Consider the following 18,836-nt stretch of genomic DNA (forward strand, 5'->3'; position numbering starts at 1 on the left):
GCATATATTCAGGGGGCTTTTGAATGGAGTTTTTCAGAGATTCAGACAAAGAGGAAGTAGTGCCTCTCCCCTCAATGTGTATGATTCAGACAAGGCACTTCTCTTTTTCGTTGAATTCCCCCACTCAAAAAAGAGAAGCTAAAAATAACACTTTAAAAAAAAAAGAGCGCCAAACTGATCTACATTTTCTTCCTGTTCTTTCTCTCCTCCCTTCTCTCTTCCCTCCTCCTCTCAGGGTGGTAGACAAGCTACCAGGGCCTAACATCCTCCTGCTGCGGAACATTCTGTGTGTGCTCCACCACATCACAGAGAGCCGGCGCGCCAACAAGATGGACGCCAAGAATTTGGCGGTGTGCATCGCACCCACTCTGCTGCAGAAGGACATCATGTCCTTAGACTTGCAGACCGTGGAAAAGGTGAGAATACGGTTCAGACTGGACTCCTTGAAGCTGCCAATGTGGTTTTCATACACTGAAAACCACAGCGTGTGTATGTGTGTTTTGTGTGTCTGTAGCCTGTACTGAAACAGCACTGAGTTGTTCAGCGAAAGGAAATGCGAAATCTTCACACTTTAAAACAATATTACTTTCAATCACTCAACCCTCTTTCTAAGTAATGTTGACCTTTCATGTTCTTTGTGATGTTTCCTTCAGGCGGCAGAACTGACAAGGTTCCTGATAGAGTATTGCTGTGAGATCTTTGGAGAAGATGTCCTGAGCCTTTTGGGAGGTCCCGATGAGGATAGCTCAGGTAAGCGAACTGGGCTGCTTTGGGCTCCACTCTTTGCAGTGCTACACATTGTTTCACAGAACATGAGAACATTCTGTGAGCACAGATTTCTGGGAACCCATTTCAAAGGGCTTGAAATCAAGTAGAACAATGGGAATAGGAATCATACACTGCAACTGATCAATGTTCTGCCTCTTTCTCCTCAGAATCTGTGTCGTCACAGCGGCACGACTCTGCGTATGACAGCACCGACCCGGACTCTGAGGGGGACAGCAGCGGGTCCACGCAGGGAGAGGGGGAAAGGGGCAGCTCGTCCCCATCTCTCCTCTCCGAGTGCGGGATGGAACGCGGCGCTGTCCCCTCCTGCCCCTCCAATGCCATCTTCCACACCTTCACCAACACGAAGCCGTTTAACCGCCGCTGCTCAGAGCCAATCATCTTCCCCTCTGCCGAGACAAGGAACCTGGCCTGTAGCCATGATGACTTCTCCGTGGAGGGCCGGGACTTTGAGGAACAGCCACTCAAAAAGCAGATCTCTAATGACTCCTTCCTGCTCCCGGGGCATGGTGCCTCCACCAGGCCCGCCGCCACGCTGTCCCTTCCCAAACTCGGCGGTAGCCAGACGATGACTTGGCGGCAGCTTGACCTGTCATGCTCATCATCCTGCTCCCTGGAGAGCGCCAACTCCAACGCATCGGATGGCTCTGTGTTTACCAGCTCGCCGCTGGCCTCCCCGGTCTGCCCACGCAGGGCCCAGTCCACACGTCCGAGGGCGGACACGGTGGAAGTGGCCAAGCGACGCACCCAGTCCATGAAGGTGGACAGCAAAGCCTCGATGAGGACCAAGAGCCTGGGAGCCTTTGGCTTCTCCCGGACCAGCCTGAAGAAAGGCGATCTCCAGAAGGAGAAGCCTTTCCCCTGTGGAACCCTCCAGGAGGACTCCCTGAGTGAGGCAGAGGCCCCGGTGGCCGAGGACCATCTCAGGCAGAAGCGCCCCCTGTCTGCCGTGGTCTTCCAGTGGGTGGACAGCAGACTGCCCTCCCAGCTCCCCTCGTATGAGCAGGCAGTCCAGAGTGTGACTCAGCCCGCCCTGTCACATTACGGCTCCATGACTGTCAGAGCCGCAGCCGCCACTCTCAGCAGGAAGCCCCGCCCAGCCTCTATGAACGAAAACGTCCTGTACTCCTGTACCGTCAATCAAAACACAGACTGCTTCTCTCAGGGGACAGACAGTGATGATGTCACCGCAGCCCAACAACATTCCGGCGTGTTCCGCCAGCGAGCGATGTCTGAGTCTGTGCCGAGAGCATGCCATGAGACCATGTCACACCATGAGACTGTGTCACGGAGGTGCAGCCAGCCCGTGTTCGAGGAGAATTCTTACGCCAAGGAGTCCTACGTTTAATGGCCTTTTTCTGACATTATATCTCACTTTTTTCACTTTGAATGTACACAAATTATAATGTACAACTGCTAAGTTGAACTTGCTGAGTAGCACTGTTTAGAATACAGAATTAAAGATATCCACCTGAAAAGCTATTTATGAAGGTAGATACTCCTCTACTCTAGGAACAGCAAAGCTATGTAAATAATCACAATCTGAATCTGCAGGTATAGAGGGTATAGAACGATATGCTATTTTGGATATTTCTTCTACAGTTTAACTTTTGTTAATATAATGATATGTCCTGTACATAAATGTGTAAATTTGTGTAAATGTTATTCTTCTTCTGTGTTTCTTTTTGTGTCTTGACTCTACAACATATTTCCTTCCACTACAATAAAGCAACTTTATGTTACATTGTGACTTTGTTCTCCAGTTATTAAAGTCCTGTACACTTCAAACTTTTTTTTTGGGGGGTGAGAAGCCCTAGGATCACTTACAGTGAGGGAAAAAAGTATTTGATCCCCTGCTGATTTTGTATGTTTGCCCACTGACAAAGACATGATCAGTCTATAATTTTAATGGTTGGTTTATTTGAACAGTGAGAGACAGAATAACAACAAAAAAATCCAGAAAAACGCATGTCAAAAATGTTATGAATTGATTTGCATTTTAATGAGGGAAATAAGTATTTGACCCCTCTGCAAAACATGACTTAGTACTTGGTGGCAAAACCCTTGTTAGCAATCACAGAGGTCAGACGTTTCTTGTAGTTGGCCACCAGGTTTGCACACATCTCAGGAGGGATTTTTTTCCCACTCCTCTTTGCAGATCTTCAGTCATAAGGTTTTGAGGCTGAGGTTTGGCAACTCGAACCTTCAGCTCCCGCCACAGATTTTCTATGGGATTAAGGTCTGGAGTCTGGCTAGGCCACTCCAGGACCTTAATGTGCTTCTTCTTGAGCCACTCCTTTGTTGCCTTGGCCGTGTGTTTTGGGTCATTGTCATGCTGGAATACCCATCCACGACCCATTTTCAATGCCCTGGCTGAGGGAAGGAGGTTCTCACCCATGATTTGATAGTACATGGCCCCGTCCATCGTCCCTTTGATGCGGTGAAGTTGTCCTGTCCCCTTAGCAGAAAAACACCCCCAAAGCATAATGTTTCCACCTCCATGTTTGACGGTGGGGATGGTGTTCTTGGGGCGAGTTGAGTTGATGCCAAAGAGCTCCATTTTGGTCTCATCTGACCACAACACTTTCACCCAGTTCTCCTCTGAATCATTCAGATGTTCATTGGCAAACTTCAGACGGGCCTGTATATGTGCTTTCTTGAGCAGGGGGACCTTGCAGGCGCTGCAGGATTTCAGTCCTTCGCGGCGTAGTGTGTTACCAATTGTTTTCTTGGTGACTATGGTCCCAGCTGCCTTGAGATCATTGACAAGATCCTCCCGCGTAGTTCTGGGCTGATTCCTCACTGTTCTCATGATCATTGTAACTCCACAAGGTGAGATCTTGTATGGAGCCCCAGGCCGAGGGAGATTGACAGTTCTTTTGTGTTTTTACCATTTGCGAATAATCGCACCAACTGTTGTCATCTTCTCACCAAGCTGCTTGGCGATGGTCTTGTAGCCCATTCCAGCCTTGTGTAGGTCTACAATCTTGTCCCTGACATCCTTGGAGAACTCTTTGGTCTTGGCCATGGTGGAGAGTTTGTAATCTGATTGATTGTTTGCTTCTGTGGACAGGTGTCTTTTTTCCCTCACTGTAAATCCTTTGACTTTGAAGCTTTGGTTAGAATCATTTGGCCATTGCAACCCCAAGCACGCAGTGCCACTCAAAAACAACCTTGTACTCATGCAAGTACAAGAGATGAGCTCCCATACTTACATAAGCCATACTGCTTTCTCAGTTCATCCCATGGGCTCCACCAACATTAACACAGTCATTTTAGAAGGATTGTAGGCTTGTAGATGTAGCCTGGTCCCAGATCTGTTTGCGCTGTCTTACCATTGTCACACTAAGAACACACAAATCATAATGGAACCAGGCTAGGTTAGATGGACTTCCTCTCACCATTCGACTACGCCATTAGCAAATGCATTAATGAGGAACTAATATGGGCCATGCAGGGTCGGGACGGTGAGCGTTAGACCAGTTAGGCCCGGCTTGCTTCTCCTTTTTAGGCCAATTATGCAACACAATCTAACAGCCTTCATTGAGAGAACAGCATGTTCTGGCTGGTGGGTCGGGAAGAGGAAATCAGTCACTGATCACGTGGACAGATTTGGTTTTTCTCTGAATTGCTCGTTGTCATGGCTGCCTTGATCAGCCAATCCGATGCCACGGCTTCGCCTTCCTCTCTCGACTTTTTAGTTAGAGGTTTCCTCTCTTAGTGTTGGTCTCTAAGTCATTAATGGTGTTCAGTTCCAGTAGGCTTTAATTTGCCTGCAGGGCAGACACCCTTAATGGACTAAAGTATTCATTTAACTGTGATGATTAAGGCCTTACCTACTCATTACTATTCTCACCAAGAAGGATTCATTTCCTAGACTTCCTAGAATCTTTCCTAGATTAATTTACTAGGAGCGTGATTCATTTCCTAAAATCCAAGATGCCTGTTAGGCCAGTAGCCGTGATGAGAAAATAGCGTAACCGACCTAGGGCAACGTGTCCGTCCATAAAAATCTGTTGATTTGCCCTTGAGCAAGGCACTTAACACTAATTGCTCCAGGGTCATGCGTATTAATACACACTTCTACATGTGTGAAAGAGGACAATTTAAGCACCCACCAAATTATTATTATTATTTTGGCAACGGTCATTATAATACTTAAGCAATGGGAAAGAGAGACATGAAGAGAGTTGGATTAACACACAAAGCATGCTATTTGTTTTCTGAACACATTCCGGGGACTGTGTGAAGAGAATATGAAGCTATGGCCAATAGGCTATGTGATGCTTCAGGATGTTTTTCAGGTCCTGTAGAATGTTCCAACTATTCACCCAGAGAATTATGGCACTCTAATGTCTATTGTCTTACGTAAAAAAATTCAAGATGTTGTATCGTTACATACACCAGACAGGTGCAGTGAAATGTGTTGCTTTATAGGGTCAGCCATAGTAGTACAACACCCCATTGAGCAAATTAGGGTTAAGTACCTTGCTCAAGGGCACATCAACAGATCTTTCACCTTGTCAGCTAAAAGTATTTGAACCAGCAACCTTTCAGTTACTGGCCCAATGCTCTAACCGCTAGCCTAACTGCCGCTATACGTCTGTGTTTGACAGTTGAGGTACTAGCATCATGCAGGCGTGACACAGCCTGACGTTAGACAATGCTCTTATGTCCTGTTGTAATATATGGTAGAAAACATTAGGCTCATAATAATGCCTGGAACAGAGCAAATGGAATGGCATCAAACCATGTGTTTGATGTATTTGATACCATTCCACCAATTCCGCTCCAGCCATTACCACGAGCACGTCCTCCCCAATTAAGGTGCCACCAATGTATTTTATACAGCACATGAAGATCCAATGTTTTGTTATGCTGAACCCAACCATTATGAGCCTTACTGACCATAGATGACAATGGAATAAAGCATGATGGAGACTGAGGCTACAGAGAAAGGGGTCAGCCAGGTTACTGTACCTGCACACATGACCTCTACAGTGCCAACTACAAAAGGTTAAAAGAAAAATTGAAAAAGATCTGATGCGAAAAGATTAGTGTAAAAAATATCAGAATTGGGCTGCCTGTGTAAACGCAGCCATTGAGCCTTGTAAAGTAAAGGACTGACTGATTGACAGAATGAATGGATGTTTTTACGTCAGTATAAGAACATGGCGTCTACAGAAATGACTAATGAGCAGAGGCACACTACAATACCAGGCTGTACCCTTTTACAACCCTTAATGACCGGTGACAGCAGTAAACAATGTACACACAGAGAGAGAACAGGGTGAAGAGAGGGTGAGGGAGGAAGTCAACAAACATCAATAAAGCATCCCATACTTTTAATGAATGGGAGATCCCATCCCTCCAGCTATTCAAAGGAGGACGTAAAGGGATGGTTTGAAAATAGCCCTTATGAGATTTTTTATTAAAGTGTTCATGGGCTATATTGGGCTCTTGCCAGAATTGGGCTGCCTGTGTAAATGCAGCCTAAGGTCTGTCTCATGCTTTCCAGTCGAAACAGTTCGCACATATATTATGATGAACTTTTTTGATGTTTTTGTATATTTTGGTGTTCGGCAGGTTTTTTCCACTAATCATGTTTTATGTAAATGTTGACCCCATGACCCCCACAACTGAAAAGGGCAGGAGTAGATCAATACACTGAAAATATTTCCAAAGGTAAGATGTAGCCTAATTAATTTGCTTAGTGTTGTAACACTTTCTGTTACGTTTTAGCTAATAATAATATACACAACAAAAAACAAGCAATTATGTTCGCTGTGCCATAGCCTCTAGTGCAGGACTGCCCAACCCTGTTCCTGGAGAGCTACCGTTCTGTAGGTTTTTGCTCCAACCCTAATCTAACATACCTGATTCTAATAATTAGCAGGTTGATAAGATTAATCTTATCTGGTCATTCAACTGAGACTGCTCTTCTCTGTGTCACGGAGGCTCGCCGCACTGCTAAAGCTTACTCTCTCTCCTCTGCTCTTATCCTTCTAGACCTATCCGCTGCCTTTGATACTGTGAACCATCAGATCCTCCTCTCCACCCTCTCCGAGTTAGGCATCTCTGGCGCTGCTCACTCTTGGATTGCGTCCTACCTGACAGGTCGCTCCTACCAGGTGGCATGGCGAGAATCTGTCTCTGCACCACGTGCTCTCACCACTGGTGTCCCCCAGGGCTCAGTTCTAGGCCCTCTCCTATTCTCTCTATACACCAAGTCACTTGGTCTGTCATATCCTCACATGGTCTCTCCTATCATTGCTACGCAGACGACACACAATTAATGTTCTCCCTTCCCCCTTCTGATAACCAGGTGGTGAATCGCATCTCTGCATGTCTGGCAGACATATCAGCGTGGATGTCGGATCACCACCTCAAGCTGAACCTCGGCAAGACGGAGCTGCTCTTCCTCCTGGGGAAGGACTGCCCGCTCCATGATCTTGCCATCACGGTTGACAACTCCATTGTGTCCTCCTCCCAGAGTGCAAAGAACCTTGGCGTGACCCTGGACAACACCCTGTCGTTCTCCGCTAACATCAAAGCGGTGACCCGATCCTGCAGGTTCATGCTCTACAACATTCGCAGAGTACAACCCTACCTTACACAGAAAGCGGCACAGGTCCTAATCCAGGCACTTGTCATCTCCCGCCTGGATTACTGCAACTCGCTGTTGGCTGGGCTCCCTGCCTGTGCCATTAAACCCCTACAACTTATCCAGAATGCTGCAGCCCATCTGGTGTTCAACCTTCCCAAGTTCTCTCATGTCACCCCGCTCCTCCGCACACTCCACTGGCTTCCAGTTGAGGCTCGCATCTACTACAAGACCATGGTGCTTGCCTACGGAGCTGTGAGGGGAACGGCACCTCCTTACCTTCAGGCTCTGATCCGACCCTACACCCAAACGAGGGCACTACGTTCATCCACCTCTGGCCTGCTAGCTCCCCTACCTCTACGGAAGCACAGTTCCCGCTCAGCCCAGTCAAAGCTTTTCGCTGCTCTGGCACCCCAATGGTGGAACAAGCTCCCCCACGACGCCAGGACAGTAGAGTCACTGACCACCTTCCGGAGACACTTGAAACCCTACCTCTTTAAGGAATACCTGGAATAGTATAAAGTAATCCTTCTTCCCCCACCCCCCATAAAAAAATGTGGTTGTCCCACTGGCTATCATACATATATCAAAAATACATTAAACAACAATTACACAATAAAGAATAGCCTGAATGGGATGAAATGGTTGGAAATACATCAACTATGGTTTGAATATGAACAATGGAATGCAGGCAGGTACCTGGTTCACTACATAATATAAATACACATTCACAAATACAATTCAATAATGTCTGTGTGTGAGTGGTGAGGACCAGAGAGCCTAATTGAAACGATAACAGAGTGTAACCATAAATACTGCATCATTACTGTTTGTACAAACTTGCATAGTTGCAGCCAAGCAAAGCATCTCATGCAATGTTTACTTTTACCACAGTGGTTTCACCTTTGTCACTACATAGATCTAGCCTGTGTCTACTTCCTGTGGCATATATTCCTTTCTTTCACTTTTGGGGACTTTTAGGCTGTGTTTACACAGGCAGCCCAATTCAGATATTTTTTTTTCGCTAAGTGGTCTTTTGACCAATCAGATCATCTCTGAAAATTTGTCAAAAGACCAATTAGTGGAAAAAAAGATCAGAATTGGGCTGCCTGTGTAAACACAGATTAAGGTCTGTCTCATGCTTTCCATTCGAAACAGTTCGCACATATATTATGATGAACCTTTTTGACGTTTTTGTACATTTTGGTGTTCGGCAGGTATTTCTTTTGGCTGTTCCTGCATACACATTTTTTTCTTGAGGCAAGTCGAAGTGCGATAGCCGAAGTCTGTTTCATATATTGTTGTTAAGTCTTTTTTTGTGCCCATGTTTTAACTCCATATAAGCAGAGCAAAATAAGAACATTTCAAATGTGGTTTCATGCCACTCATGCATCGACTAGTGTTCTCTCTGTTCACGATGAGACCACAACTGCTTCCTGGTCACAGTGAGAATGTTTAGAATGCTAAACAAAAGTATTATGAACAGAGTGTGTCAATTCACAATACAGTATACCACTTCTGTACATACAGTGCCATCAGAAAGTATTCACACTCCTTGACTTTTTCCACATTTTGTTGTGTTACAAAGTGGGATTAAAATTGATTTAAATGTCATTTTTCTGTCAACAATATATACAAAATACTCTGTAATGCCAAAGTGGAAGAAAATGTATAACATTTGTAAAACAATTCTGAAAAATAAAACACTAATATATCTTGATTAGAAAAGTATCCAACCCCCTGAGTCAATACATGTTAGAATCACCTTTGGCAGGGATTACAGCTTTGAGTCTTTCTCTAAGAGCTTTCCACACCTTTTTTTTTCTCCTTCAAAATTCTTCAAGCTCTGTCAAATTGGTTCTTGATCATTACTAGACAACAATTTTCAGGTCTTGCCATAGATTTTCAAGCAGATTTAAGTCACAACTGTAACTCGGCCACTCAGGAGCATTCACTGTCTTCTTGGTAAGCAACTCCAGTGTAGATTTTGCCTTGTGTTTTAGGTTATTGTCCTGCTCAAAGGTGACTTAATCTCCCAGTGTCTGGTAGAAAGCAGACTTAACCAGGTTTTCCTCTAGGATTCTGCCTGTGCTTAGCTCCATTATGTTTCTTTTTTATTCTGAAAAACTCCAGAGTCCTTAACAATTACAAGCATACCCATAACTACCCATAACATGATGCAGCCACCTCTATGCTTGAAAATATGGAGAGTGGTAATCAGTGAAGTGTTGTATTGGAATTGCATGTGTGGGGTACAGAGATGATCATGTTAAACACTATTATTGCACACAGAGTGAGTCCATGCAACTTACACTGAGTGTACAAAATATTAAGAACACCTGCTCTTTCCATGACATAGACTGACCAGGTGAAGTCACTTGTTATTGATGTCACTTGTTAAATACACTTCAATCATTGTAGAAGAAGGGGTGGAGACAGGTTAAAGAAGGATTTTAAAGCCTTGAGACAATTGAGACATGTATTGTGTATGTGTGCCATTCAGAGGGTGAATGGGCAAAACAAAAGATTTAAGTGCCTTTGAACGGGGTATGGTAGTAGGTGCCAGGCACACCGGTTTGTGTCAAGAACTGTAACGTTTCTGGGTTTTTCACGCTCAACAGTTTCCCGTGTGTATCAAGAATGATCCACCTCCCAAAAGACATCCAGCCAACTTGACACAACTGTGGGAAGCATTGCAGTCAACATGAGCCAGCATCCCTGTGGAGTGCTTTCGACACCTTGTAGAGTCCATGCCCCGATGAATTTAGGCTGTTCTGAGGGCAAAAGAGGGGGTGGGGGTGCAACTCAATATTAGGAAGTTGTTCTTCAAGTTTTGTACACTCAGTGTATTATGTGACTTGTTAAGCAAATGTTTGCTCCTAAACTTATTTAGGCTGGCCATAACAAAATCTCAATTTAATCCATTTTAAATTCAGGCTGTAACACAACAAAATGTGGAAAAAGTCAAGGGGTGTGAATACTTGTGTGAAGACATTCATATTAAAATGAAATTACTTGAGCTGAATATATGTCAGTCTTGCATAAAATTAAAATGCCTGTCTTAGCTAGCCCCCCCCCCCCCAAAAAAAAAAAACTACAAGCAGGCAACCGAGGAAGTAATGTAACAGCAAAGTTCCACTTCCTGGATACCGTTGCTATGACAAACATCAACTAGACACTCGTCTTCACTTTCCTTTAGCTACCAGTTTTTCTGTTTTTATCAAATAATACGGTTTGTTTTCATTAGAATAATTTTGCTAGTTAGATATTAGTTGATAGCTAACAGTAAGTCAAAGAATGACATCCGTTTTACAGCCTCAAAAGGAGGCTCCAAACGGGACTTACACATTCGCCAGTCGCCCAAGACCTGTTCAAAACCGTACCAAATACAGAGAGCCCGCCGCAGAGCAGTAAGTTTGATAGACATCATTGGTTTGATAACTACATATGCTGTCAGTAACTGACAATTTAGCCAAAGGCTCACTTCAGCAGCATAAACAAGTAGATTTTTTTGCATAATGCATAATGAAATGAGTAGCTAGCAAGTAGCCAGCATAGCAGAGTTGGGGTCAGTTCCATTTCGATTCCTGTCAGTTGTTGTACTGTATGTGTTGCAGGGTCAGGCAGCTGAAATGTTGTTAGCAACTGTTCAGGTTTTCAATAAGTAGTCTATCCCGTCTTGATTGATCGAAAACAGGTGCAAAAACAGGTGCATTAATGTAACTGCAGTAATGCACGGTTGTGGATAAGTGTATGCTAATTAGTTTTTATCAAGATTTTACTTTTTTTTTTAAACGTGAGCGCCTGTTTCCTTGCCATGCAGAAGTGATGAACAGAGTAATTATGGAAACATCATGTATGACCGACGTGTTGTCAGGGGAAACACATATGCCCAGCACATCCTACCAGTGGTGAGTATTCAATGAATCCCTCCAGCTCACCAAGTCAGATATTGAAGGTGATAATCACATTGGAATTTTTTTCTCCATTACATCTTGTATCATTATGTATTGGCCAGGCAGCTCAACATGACCCTATTGAGGTCCAGAGACAGCAGGAGGCCAGAAGGAGAGCCTTCGCTCGGAAGCGTGCCATGGAGCAGTTCAGGCCCAGGACTCCAGAGGCTCTGGAGGGAAGGAAGCACATAGATGTACAGACAGGTAAAACCTAAATCTATGGGTAAAACAGTACAGCATCTCAGCTGCCTACTGTCATTTTTGATTGATAGGACATCACAGAGGATGGATTATTTCCAGAGCTGGAAATAATTACTTGGATTATTTCAGAGCTGTATCTTGAGGAGCTGAATGATCGCATAGAGGACACCAGCGTCGAGTGCCAGACCGATGCCTTCCTGGACAAACCGGCCACCCCCCTCTTCATTCCTGCCAAGTCCGGTAAAGATGTGGCCACACAGATCGAGGAGGGAGAGGTATTACACGATGACAGAACATATTTTTATTTTTCCCTCTTTTTCATTGCTGTTCAATGAAAACAATTCAACATTTGTGAAGGAGCTTCCTTCAAATGGATTGGCAACAGGTTTAAAACACATTAGGCATGTATTTGTATTTATTATGGATCCCCATACTCTTCCTGGGGTCCAAACAACACATTATTACAACACTACTCTACCACTACATGTCTACAATACAAAATGTATAATACAACAATATTACAGTGTGTGTGTGTTTGTGTGTGTGCATGTTCGTGCGTGCGTGCGTGTGCCTGTGTGGGTGTGTCTCTTCACAGTCCGCATTGTTCCATAAGGTGTAGTTTCATCTGTTGAAACTCACTCTTTAACCCCTCCCTGCCCATGTCCCCTGCCTGGCCCTGCAGCTGTTTGACTTTGACATGGAGGTGCGCCCGGTGCTGGAGGTGCTGGTGGGGAAGACGGTGGAGCAGGCTCTGCTGGAGGTCATGGAGGAGGAGGAGCTGGCCAGCCTGCGGGCGCAGCAGCGGGCCTTCGAGGAGCTCCGCAACGCCGAGCTGGTGGAGGTGCAGCGGTTGGAGGAGCAAGAGAGACGCCACCGTGAGGAGAAGGTACAGGAACAGGACCACCAGACATGGCTGCTGCCACACGGATACATGTAACCAATTCTCAGGTCAATAGATAAATGAAGGGATAGGTTAGTTAAAAAAGTTAATGTCCATTACTCTCAATCAATAGTGTAACAGAGGTGGTTTGTTAGGGTGCTGATGGTGGTCTGCTCGTGTGATGAGTAACCTTGCCTGAGACCTGAACATTAGCTTCCCGAGTGAAAGCCTAGGCAATTAATCAGCCTGCAGGGATTGACATTAAGGTCTGAAAGACACTCGTCCATTGGGCAAGTCAGGAGTATTTTGGCTGTTATCAGTCAAATAAAATAAAATGCCTGCCTAATGGGGCAACCTCAGAGCAAATGGGGCAACCTCAGAGCAGGCTCAACTGCGCGACTACTCAGGTCACTTGCCTCAGGCAATGAGGCAACCCTTAATGTCAATCCCTGACCTGGGTTCGATACCTGCTCGGCCACCATAGCATGAGGTTCCAGACAGACTCTTTGGAGGGAAACAAGTGAACCATGACTTTCATTATCTCTCTTCTCTAAACAGGAGCGTCGGATCACCCAGCAGCGAGAGGTGCTGAAGAAGGAGATGGAGACTGCGGACAAGATTGCGGCGCGGGCGTTTGCCCAGCACTACCTGGCCGATCTGCTCCCCTCGGTCTACACCACGCTGAGGGACCACGGCTACTTCTACGACCCTGTGGAGAGAGGTCAGTCTTCCCCCAGGGCCCTTATTAGAATCCCCATTAGCTGTTGCGATAGCAGCAGCTGGTCTTCCTGGGGTCCACATGAAGATCCATGGGAGAATCTCAATGTATACTCCTCGCGTCCTCTCTCCCCACCTCCTTCTCAAAACTCATTGGAGGAGAAGGTCAGAGGGCAGGGACAACTGGCTTTCTCATACAATGGGTTTTGAGAAGGAGGCGAGAGAGGACGCAAGGAGTATGCAATTGAGATTCTCCCTATGTATAGTTCAAGTACCAACATGGATATTTACAGTGTTTAACATTCAATGTGTTTTGCATGTGTGCTCTGGTCTTCTCTAATGTCCAGATATTGAGACTGGCTTCCTCCCGTGGCTGATGGCTCATGTCGGTAACACTTTGGAGAAGAGATACGTGGCAAGAGCAGTGCTGGACAGTAAGTGGATGGATGCAGTTCTGAGATTTTTCAAAGATCAATACTTTGCATCTCCAAATCTGTGCAGTAATCACATTCCCATAGGCCTACCACAAAAGTGCATTTGCTGTGAGGCCCTCTTGAGATTTAACTGGTCATGAACATGGTTTTGGCTCCATCCAGTGGCCATTGTTTAATACTACAGAGGCCATTGTAATTTAGAGAACCAGCCCCCCTGGCATTTACAGTGCTGCGGTTCTGAACTCAAATATCCTACAAAGACCATGATGCAACATATAACATGCCATTTCAAAGACACGTTTATATCTGTTTTATACCCACAAGGGGTACTAGACCCACAAGGGTTAAACCCACCAGGGTACTCTGACGCAGACCAACAGAGTTATAGCATACCCTCTCCGTCTTTGTTTCAGTGCTCATCCATGATGTCACCCAGAAGAGGCCCCACGACCACTCGTCCCAATGAGGGCCTGTGCCACTATGGGGGGGCATACAGGTAACATCAGCAAATCCGAAAGAACCAGCAGTTGTTGATGGTATAAACAAATGAATAAACCCACTGCCTGTATGCTTCTTAAGGTTAATTATTTGATATTGGAGCCAGAACCATTGATGCTGTGAGTGTGTTAGTTTGAATGAAAGAGACCGAATCCTAACTTGAGATGAGCACACTTCAGTCTGACTGTTGTGTGTAACATGCATGATATATTTGTATTATAACTTGAGTTACGCAGGCATGGATTTCAAGCTACACTCTTAAAGGGTTCTTCGGCTGTCCCCATAGGAGAACCCTTTGAAGAACCATTTTTGGTTGCAGGTAGAGCCCTTTTGGTTCCAGATAGAACCCTTTCGACAGAGGGTTCTACATGGAACCCAAAAGGGTTCTACCCGGAACCAAAAAGGGTTGTCCTATGGGGACAGCCAAAGAACCCTTTAAGAGTGTAGCTTGAAATCCATGCCTGCGTAACTCAAGTTTTCATACAAATCTATCATGCATGATGTTACACACAAAAGTCAGATGTGCTCATCTCAAGTTAGGATTCGGCCCTTTGAGCGATGCGGTACTACATGTTTCTCATGCTGGCCTACACCACTCAACAGCACCTCCCTCAAGAGTTGCAATCAAAATCATGATGGTAGAGTGACTGATGAAGCAGGTTGATATTAATTATTTTAACCACACAAATCTGTAAGAATAGAAGAGGCTTAGAGCAGTGTGTTTACACCTGACGACTCATGTTTGCTATTGCATATACAGTAAATAACCCATACAATTATAGCCATTCTGGTCTGGTCCCAGATATGTTTGTACTGTCTAAAGCCACAGTGTTGGGGAAAGAAAACGATATTTGCTTCAGCATGTTGTTGTTAATCCAACGGTCCTGGCTAAATGCAAAAATCCATCAAGATTACGTATTGGGCATTCACCTCCATTCAGACAGTTTCATCACTCATATCTGTCTGGTCTTTCTCCAAACAGAATCCAATCACATAATTGGTTGATATTCTGAACGAACACCAATGGATTATTTAAAAATGTTTAATCTATGCCAGGCAGCACAGCACCTTTAATCATATGTACTGTAGATACAGTGCCTTGCAAAAGTATTCATCCCCCTTGGTGTTTTTCCTATTTTGTTGCATTACAACCTGTAATTTAAATTGATTTTTATTTGGATTTCATGTAATGGACATACACAAAATAGTCCAAATTGGTGAAGTGAAATGAAAAAAATAACTTTTTTAAAGAAATTCTAAAACATAAATAACGGAAAAGTGGTGCGTGCATATGTATTCACCCCCTTTGCTATGAAGCCCCTAAATAAGATCTGGTGCAACCAATTACCTTCAGAAGTCACATAATTAGTTGAATTGCACACTTTATTTAAGTGTCACATGATCTGTCACATGATCTCAGTATATATACACCTGTTCTGAAAGGCCCCAGAGTCTGCAACACCACTAAGCAAGGGGCGCCACCAAGCAAGCAGCACCATGAAGACCTAGGAGCTCTCCAAACAGGTCAGGGACAAAGTTGTGGAGAAGTACAGATCAGGGTTGGGTTATAAAAAAATATCCGAAACTTTGAACATCCCACGGAGCACCATTAAATCCATTATTAAAAAATGGAAATAATATGGCACCACAACAAACCAGGCCAAGAGAGGGCCGCCCACCAAAACTCAAGGACCAGGCAAGGAGGGCATTAATCAGAGAGGTAACAGAAAGACCAAAGATAACCCTGAAGGAGCTGCAAAGCAACACAGCGGAGATTGGAGTATCTGTCCATAGGACCACTTTAAGCTGTACACTCCACAGAGCTGGGCTTTACGGAAGAGTGGCCAGAAAAAAGCCATTGCTTAAAAGAAAAATAAGCAAACACGTTTGGTGTTCGCCAAAAGCCATGTGGGAGACTCCCCAAACATATGGGAAAAGGTACTCTGGTCAGATGAGGCTAAAATTGAGCTTTTTGGCCATCAAGAAAAACGCTATGTCTGGCGCAAACCCAACACCTTTCATCACCCCGAGAACACCATCCCCACAGTGAAGCATGGTGGTGGCAGCAGCATGATGTGGGGATGTTTTTCATTGGCAGGGACTGGGAAACTGGTCAGAATTGAAGGAATGATGGATGGCGCTAAATACAGGGAAATTCTTGAGGGAAACCTGTTTGTCTTCCAGAGATTTGAGACTGGGACAGAGGTTCACCTTCCAGCAGGACAATGACCCTAAGCATCCTGCTAAAGCAACACTTGAGTGGTTTAAGGGGAAACATTTAAATGTCTTGGAATGGCCTAGCCAAAGCCCAGACCTCAATCCAATTGAGAATCTGTGGTATGACTTAAAGATTGCTGTACACCAGCGGAACCCATCCAACTTGAAGGAGCTGGAGCAGTTTTTCCTTGAAGAATGGGCAAAAATCCCAGTGGCTAGATGTGCCAAGCTTATAGAGACATACCCCAAGAGACTTGCAGCTGTAATTGCTGCAAAAGGTGGCTCTACAAAGTATTGACTTTGGGGGGGTGAATAGTTATGCACCCTCAAGTTTTCTGTTTTTTTGTCTTATTTCTTGTTTGTTTCAAAGAAAAAATATTTTGCATCTTCAAAGTGGTAGGCATGTTGTGTAAATCAAATGATACAAACCCCCCCAAAAATCCATTTGAATTCCAGGTTGTAAGGCAACAAAATAGGAAAAATGCCAAGGGGTGTGAATACTTTCGCAAGCCACTGTAATAAAATCCATTACAAAGTGAATCTCTGCTGCTGCTACTGTGTCCTGAAAGTTAACATAAACCATATTTTTTTTTTTTTTTTGTCTGTTTTCTTTACAGGGAATGCATTTCAAATGAACAGTTGAGCTGAATGGTGAAAGGAAAATCTCTACATATCTGTGCAACACAGTACATGAAATGCTTATTGAAAAAATATCCTCAACGTTTATATTTATGATTTCAAGATGAAAAATCTCAAACAACTGTCTTCAATAAAGATTTTTCTGGACCATAGATTAAACTCTAAGCATTTTCCACAAATCGCGTTAGTCTCTGGTTTCATGGACAGTGCTTTTACAGCCTATTAGTTTCCTGTCCTTACCCTTACTGTTGTAGACAGAGTTGACTGACTTTTGATGTGTTGTAGGCTCATGTTTCAGTAGCCCATGATCTGCAATTGGTTGCTTGTCTTATTTTCCCCAGGGGTATAGTCATTTTCCCAAAATTCTGTTTGTATGTCTCTTGAAATTATACTGGTGTTCAATCACTAAATTCCTGTTTCTGTTTACAAAAAGTCACATCCCTCAACAAAAATCCTATAGTATTTGTACTAGCGCCTTTACTTGAAAGTAATCTGCTAAAACAAAAATATTGGCGACTTGAAAATGATTACCAAACCAAACCTTAGCTCTTGAGGTCATACCATTATGCTAAAAAAAGTATCATTTTCAAAACCAATAAGTCAAATGCAGGAAAGTACAGTACATCTGTGTTTCAGTACACTATCCTTGTTGTTTATTAATAGATTGTAAACAATTTCCTCTTTACAAGTGGCCGTTTCGGTCCAACAGACTGCATGTGGTGCGCTCTAACCTACAGCGCGCATTTTAGTACACGCACTTCAGCGTTATCTCTGATATATACCATTCTATTTTAATCCTGCTCAACTATTGGTCCGTTTCCAGTTATGAAACCTCCCCAACCCTTTCACAGCGCTTCCTAGGTTGAGTTTACAGGGCGTGTGCTTCTGACGCGCGCGCTATTCCTCAACTATACAAATAGAAACAAAAGTATGGTAGTCAAACAAATATACACGTGCATCTAATATCTTTCTTTTGTTTGTTTATGACACCATAGTTCTTTTGTTAGAATGATTTAGTGTGCTATTAAATTACCACTTCCCATAATAGCCTATAGGCCTTCTGTGGGTTAGTTAGTCTATCTTGTATAGCAACAGCAATGCGTAAAATAAAGATTATGGGGTGTCTTTATCAAGGACATTTTAATGTACATTAATTTTGCTTTATTAAATTTTTTTGTACACCAAAATTCCAACATATATACGCCAAAACCCTAAACCCAATGAATCATGTTAAAGCTACTCTGATAATAAGCTTATGGCTCACATAATGCACTCATTTTAACACTCTTATGATGTGGCCTCTTGGTTATCTCAAGGTCTTCCCTTCTGTACAATGACGATACTATTCCATCCTGTTTTATCCTCAAGGTCATGGAGTGAAGCCATAGCATTTGTGAAATAAATCTGCTGTATAGTGCCTGTCTTATAATAGCCAAATATAACAGGCTATATCCATAACTGTATAATTGTTTGATAGACCTAGTCAACAATGAGCAGCATATATTATTAAGAAAACTTGCTTTGACAGTAACCAAAGTCATATTCTATTCTATTCTGGCCTGGATGATGTAGTGAGATTCAGATTCAGTGTGAAATGGTGGCGCAGTAGCCTATAAATGTAGGCCTACTGAGTGGTTTCAACGGTGATAAATGACATAGGTGCCCAATAAAGGGTTGTCAGGGTACCAGAAGCAATGTGCCCATAAAGAGTGATTGACCACAGAATTGGGTGCTACGTTGAATCACTGATCCTTCAATAGTCAACATTTTGCTATGATAAAGTTATGCCATATATTTTAACCTCAAATTACTTTGAATTACTTATCACAAATTAGGGTACTCATTTAAAATAATATGTCCCCATAATAAACATACCGTTTTAACCCTACAGTAGATCAGTTGGG

The 18,836-nt window shown here is 43.8% G+C and overlaps 2 protein-coding genes across 3 annotated transcripts in view; both read left to right on the forward strand.

Moving 5' to 3' along the window:
• LOC121552737 (T-cell activation Rho GTPase-activating protein-like) overlaps positions 1 to 2,528 on the forward strand; it is a 48,798-nt gene extending 46,270 nt beyond the window's left edge. Inside the window, exons 12-14 of the mRNA XM_041865761.2 lie at positions 236 to 416; positions 654 to 750; positions 936 to 2,528. Coding sequence (XP_041721695.1) covers positions 236 to 416; positions 654 to 750; positions 936 to 2,134 — 1,477 coding nt within the window. The 3' untranslated portion in view covers positions 2,135 to 2,528. The remainder of the gene's footprint in view (positions 1 to 235; positions 417 to 653; positions 751 to 935) is intronic.
• Positions 2,529 to 10,553: 8,025 nt separating this feature from the next.
• rsph3 (radial spoke head 3) lies at positions 10,554 to 17,286 on the forward strand. Of its 2 annotated transcripts, none has more exons than XR_005997290.2 (9): positions 10,554 to 10,800; positions 11,214 to 11,301; positions 11,409 to 11,550; positions 11,677 to 11,822; positions 12,230 to 12,433; positions 12,986 to 13,148; positions 13,492 to 13,578; positions 13,992 to 14,114; positions 16,911 to 17,286. XR_005997290.2 is itself a non-coding variant. In XM_041865779.2 (9 exons), exons 1-8 carry the CDS (start codon positions 10,688 to 10,690, stop codon positions 14,042 to 14,044), a joined length of 996 nt encoding a protein of 331 aa, XP_041721713.1. In that variant the 5' UTR covers positions 10,554 to 10,687; the 3' UTR covers positions 14,045 to 14,074; positions 16,911 to 17,285. The 2 variants fall into 2 exon arrangements, 1 of the variants encoding a protein (XP_041721713.1); XM_041865779.2 differs by having other exon boundaries at positions 13,992 to 14,074; positions 16,911 to 17,285.
• Positions 17,287 to 18,836: the final 1,550 nt, after the last annotated feature.

This window comes from Coregonus clupeaformis, chromosome 36 (assembly GCF_020615455.1).
Source record: "Coregonus clupeaformis isolate EN_2021a chromosome 36, ASM2061545v1, whole genome shotgun sequence".
Classification (NCBI taxonomy): domain Eukaryota; kingdom Metazoa; phylum Chordata; class Actinopteri; order Salmoniformes; family Salmonidae; genus Coregonus; species Coregonus clupeaformis.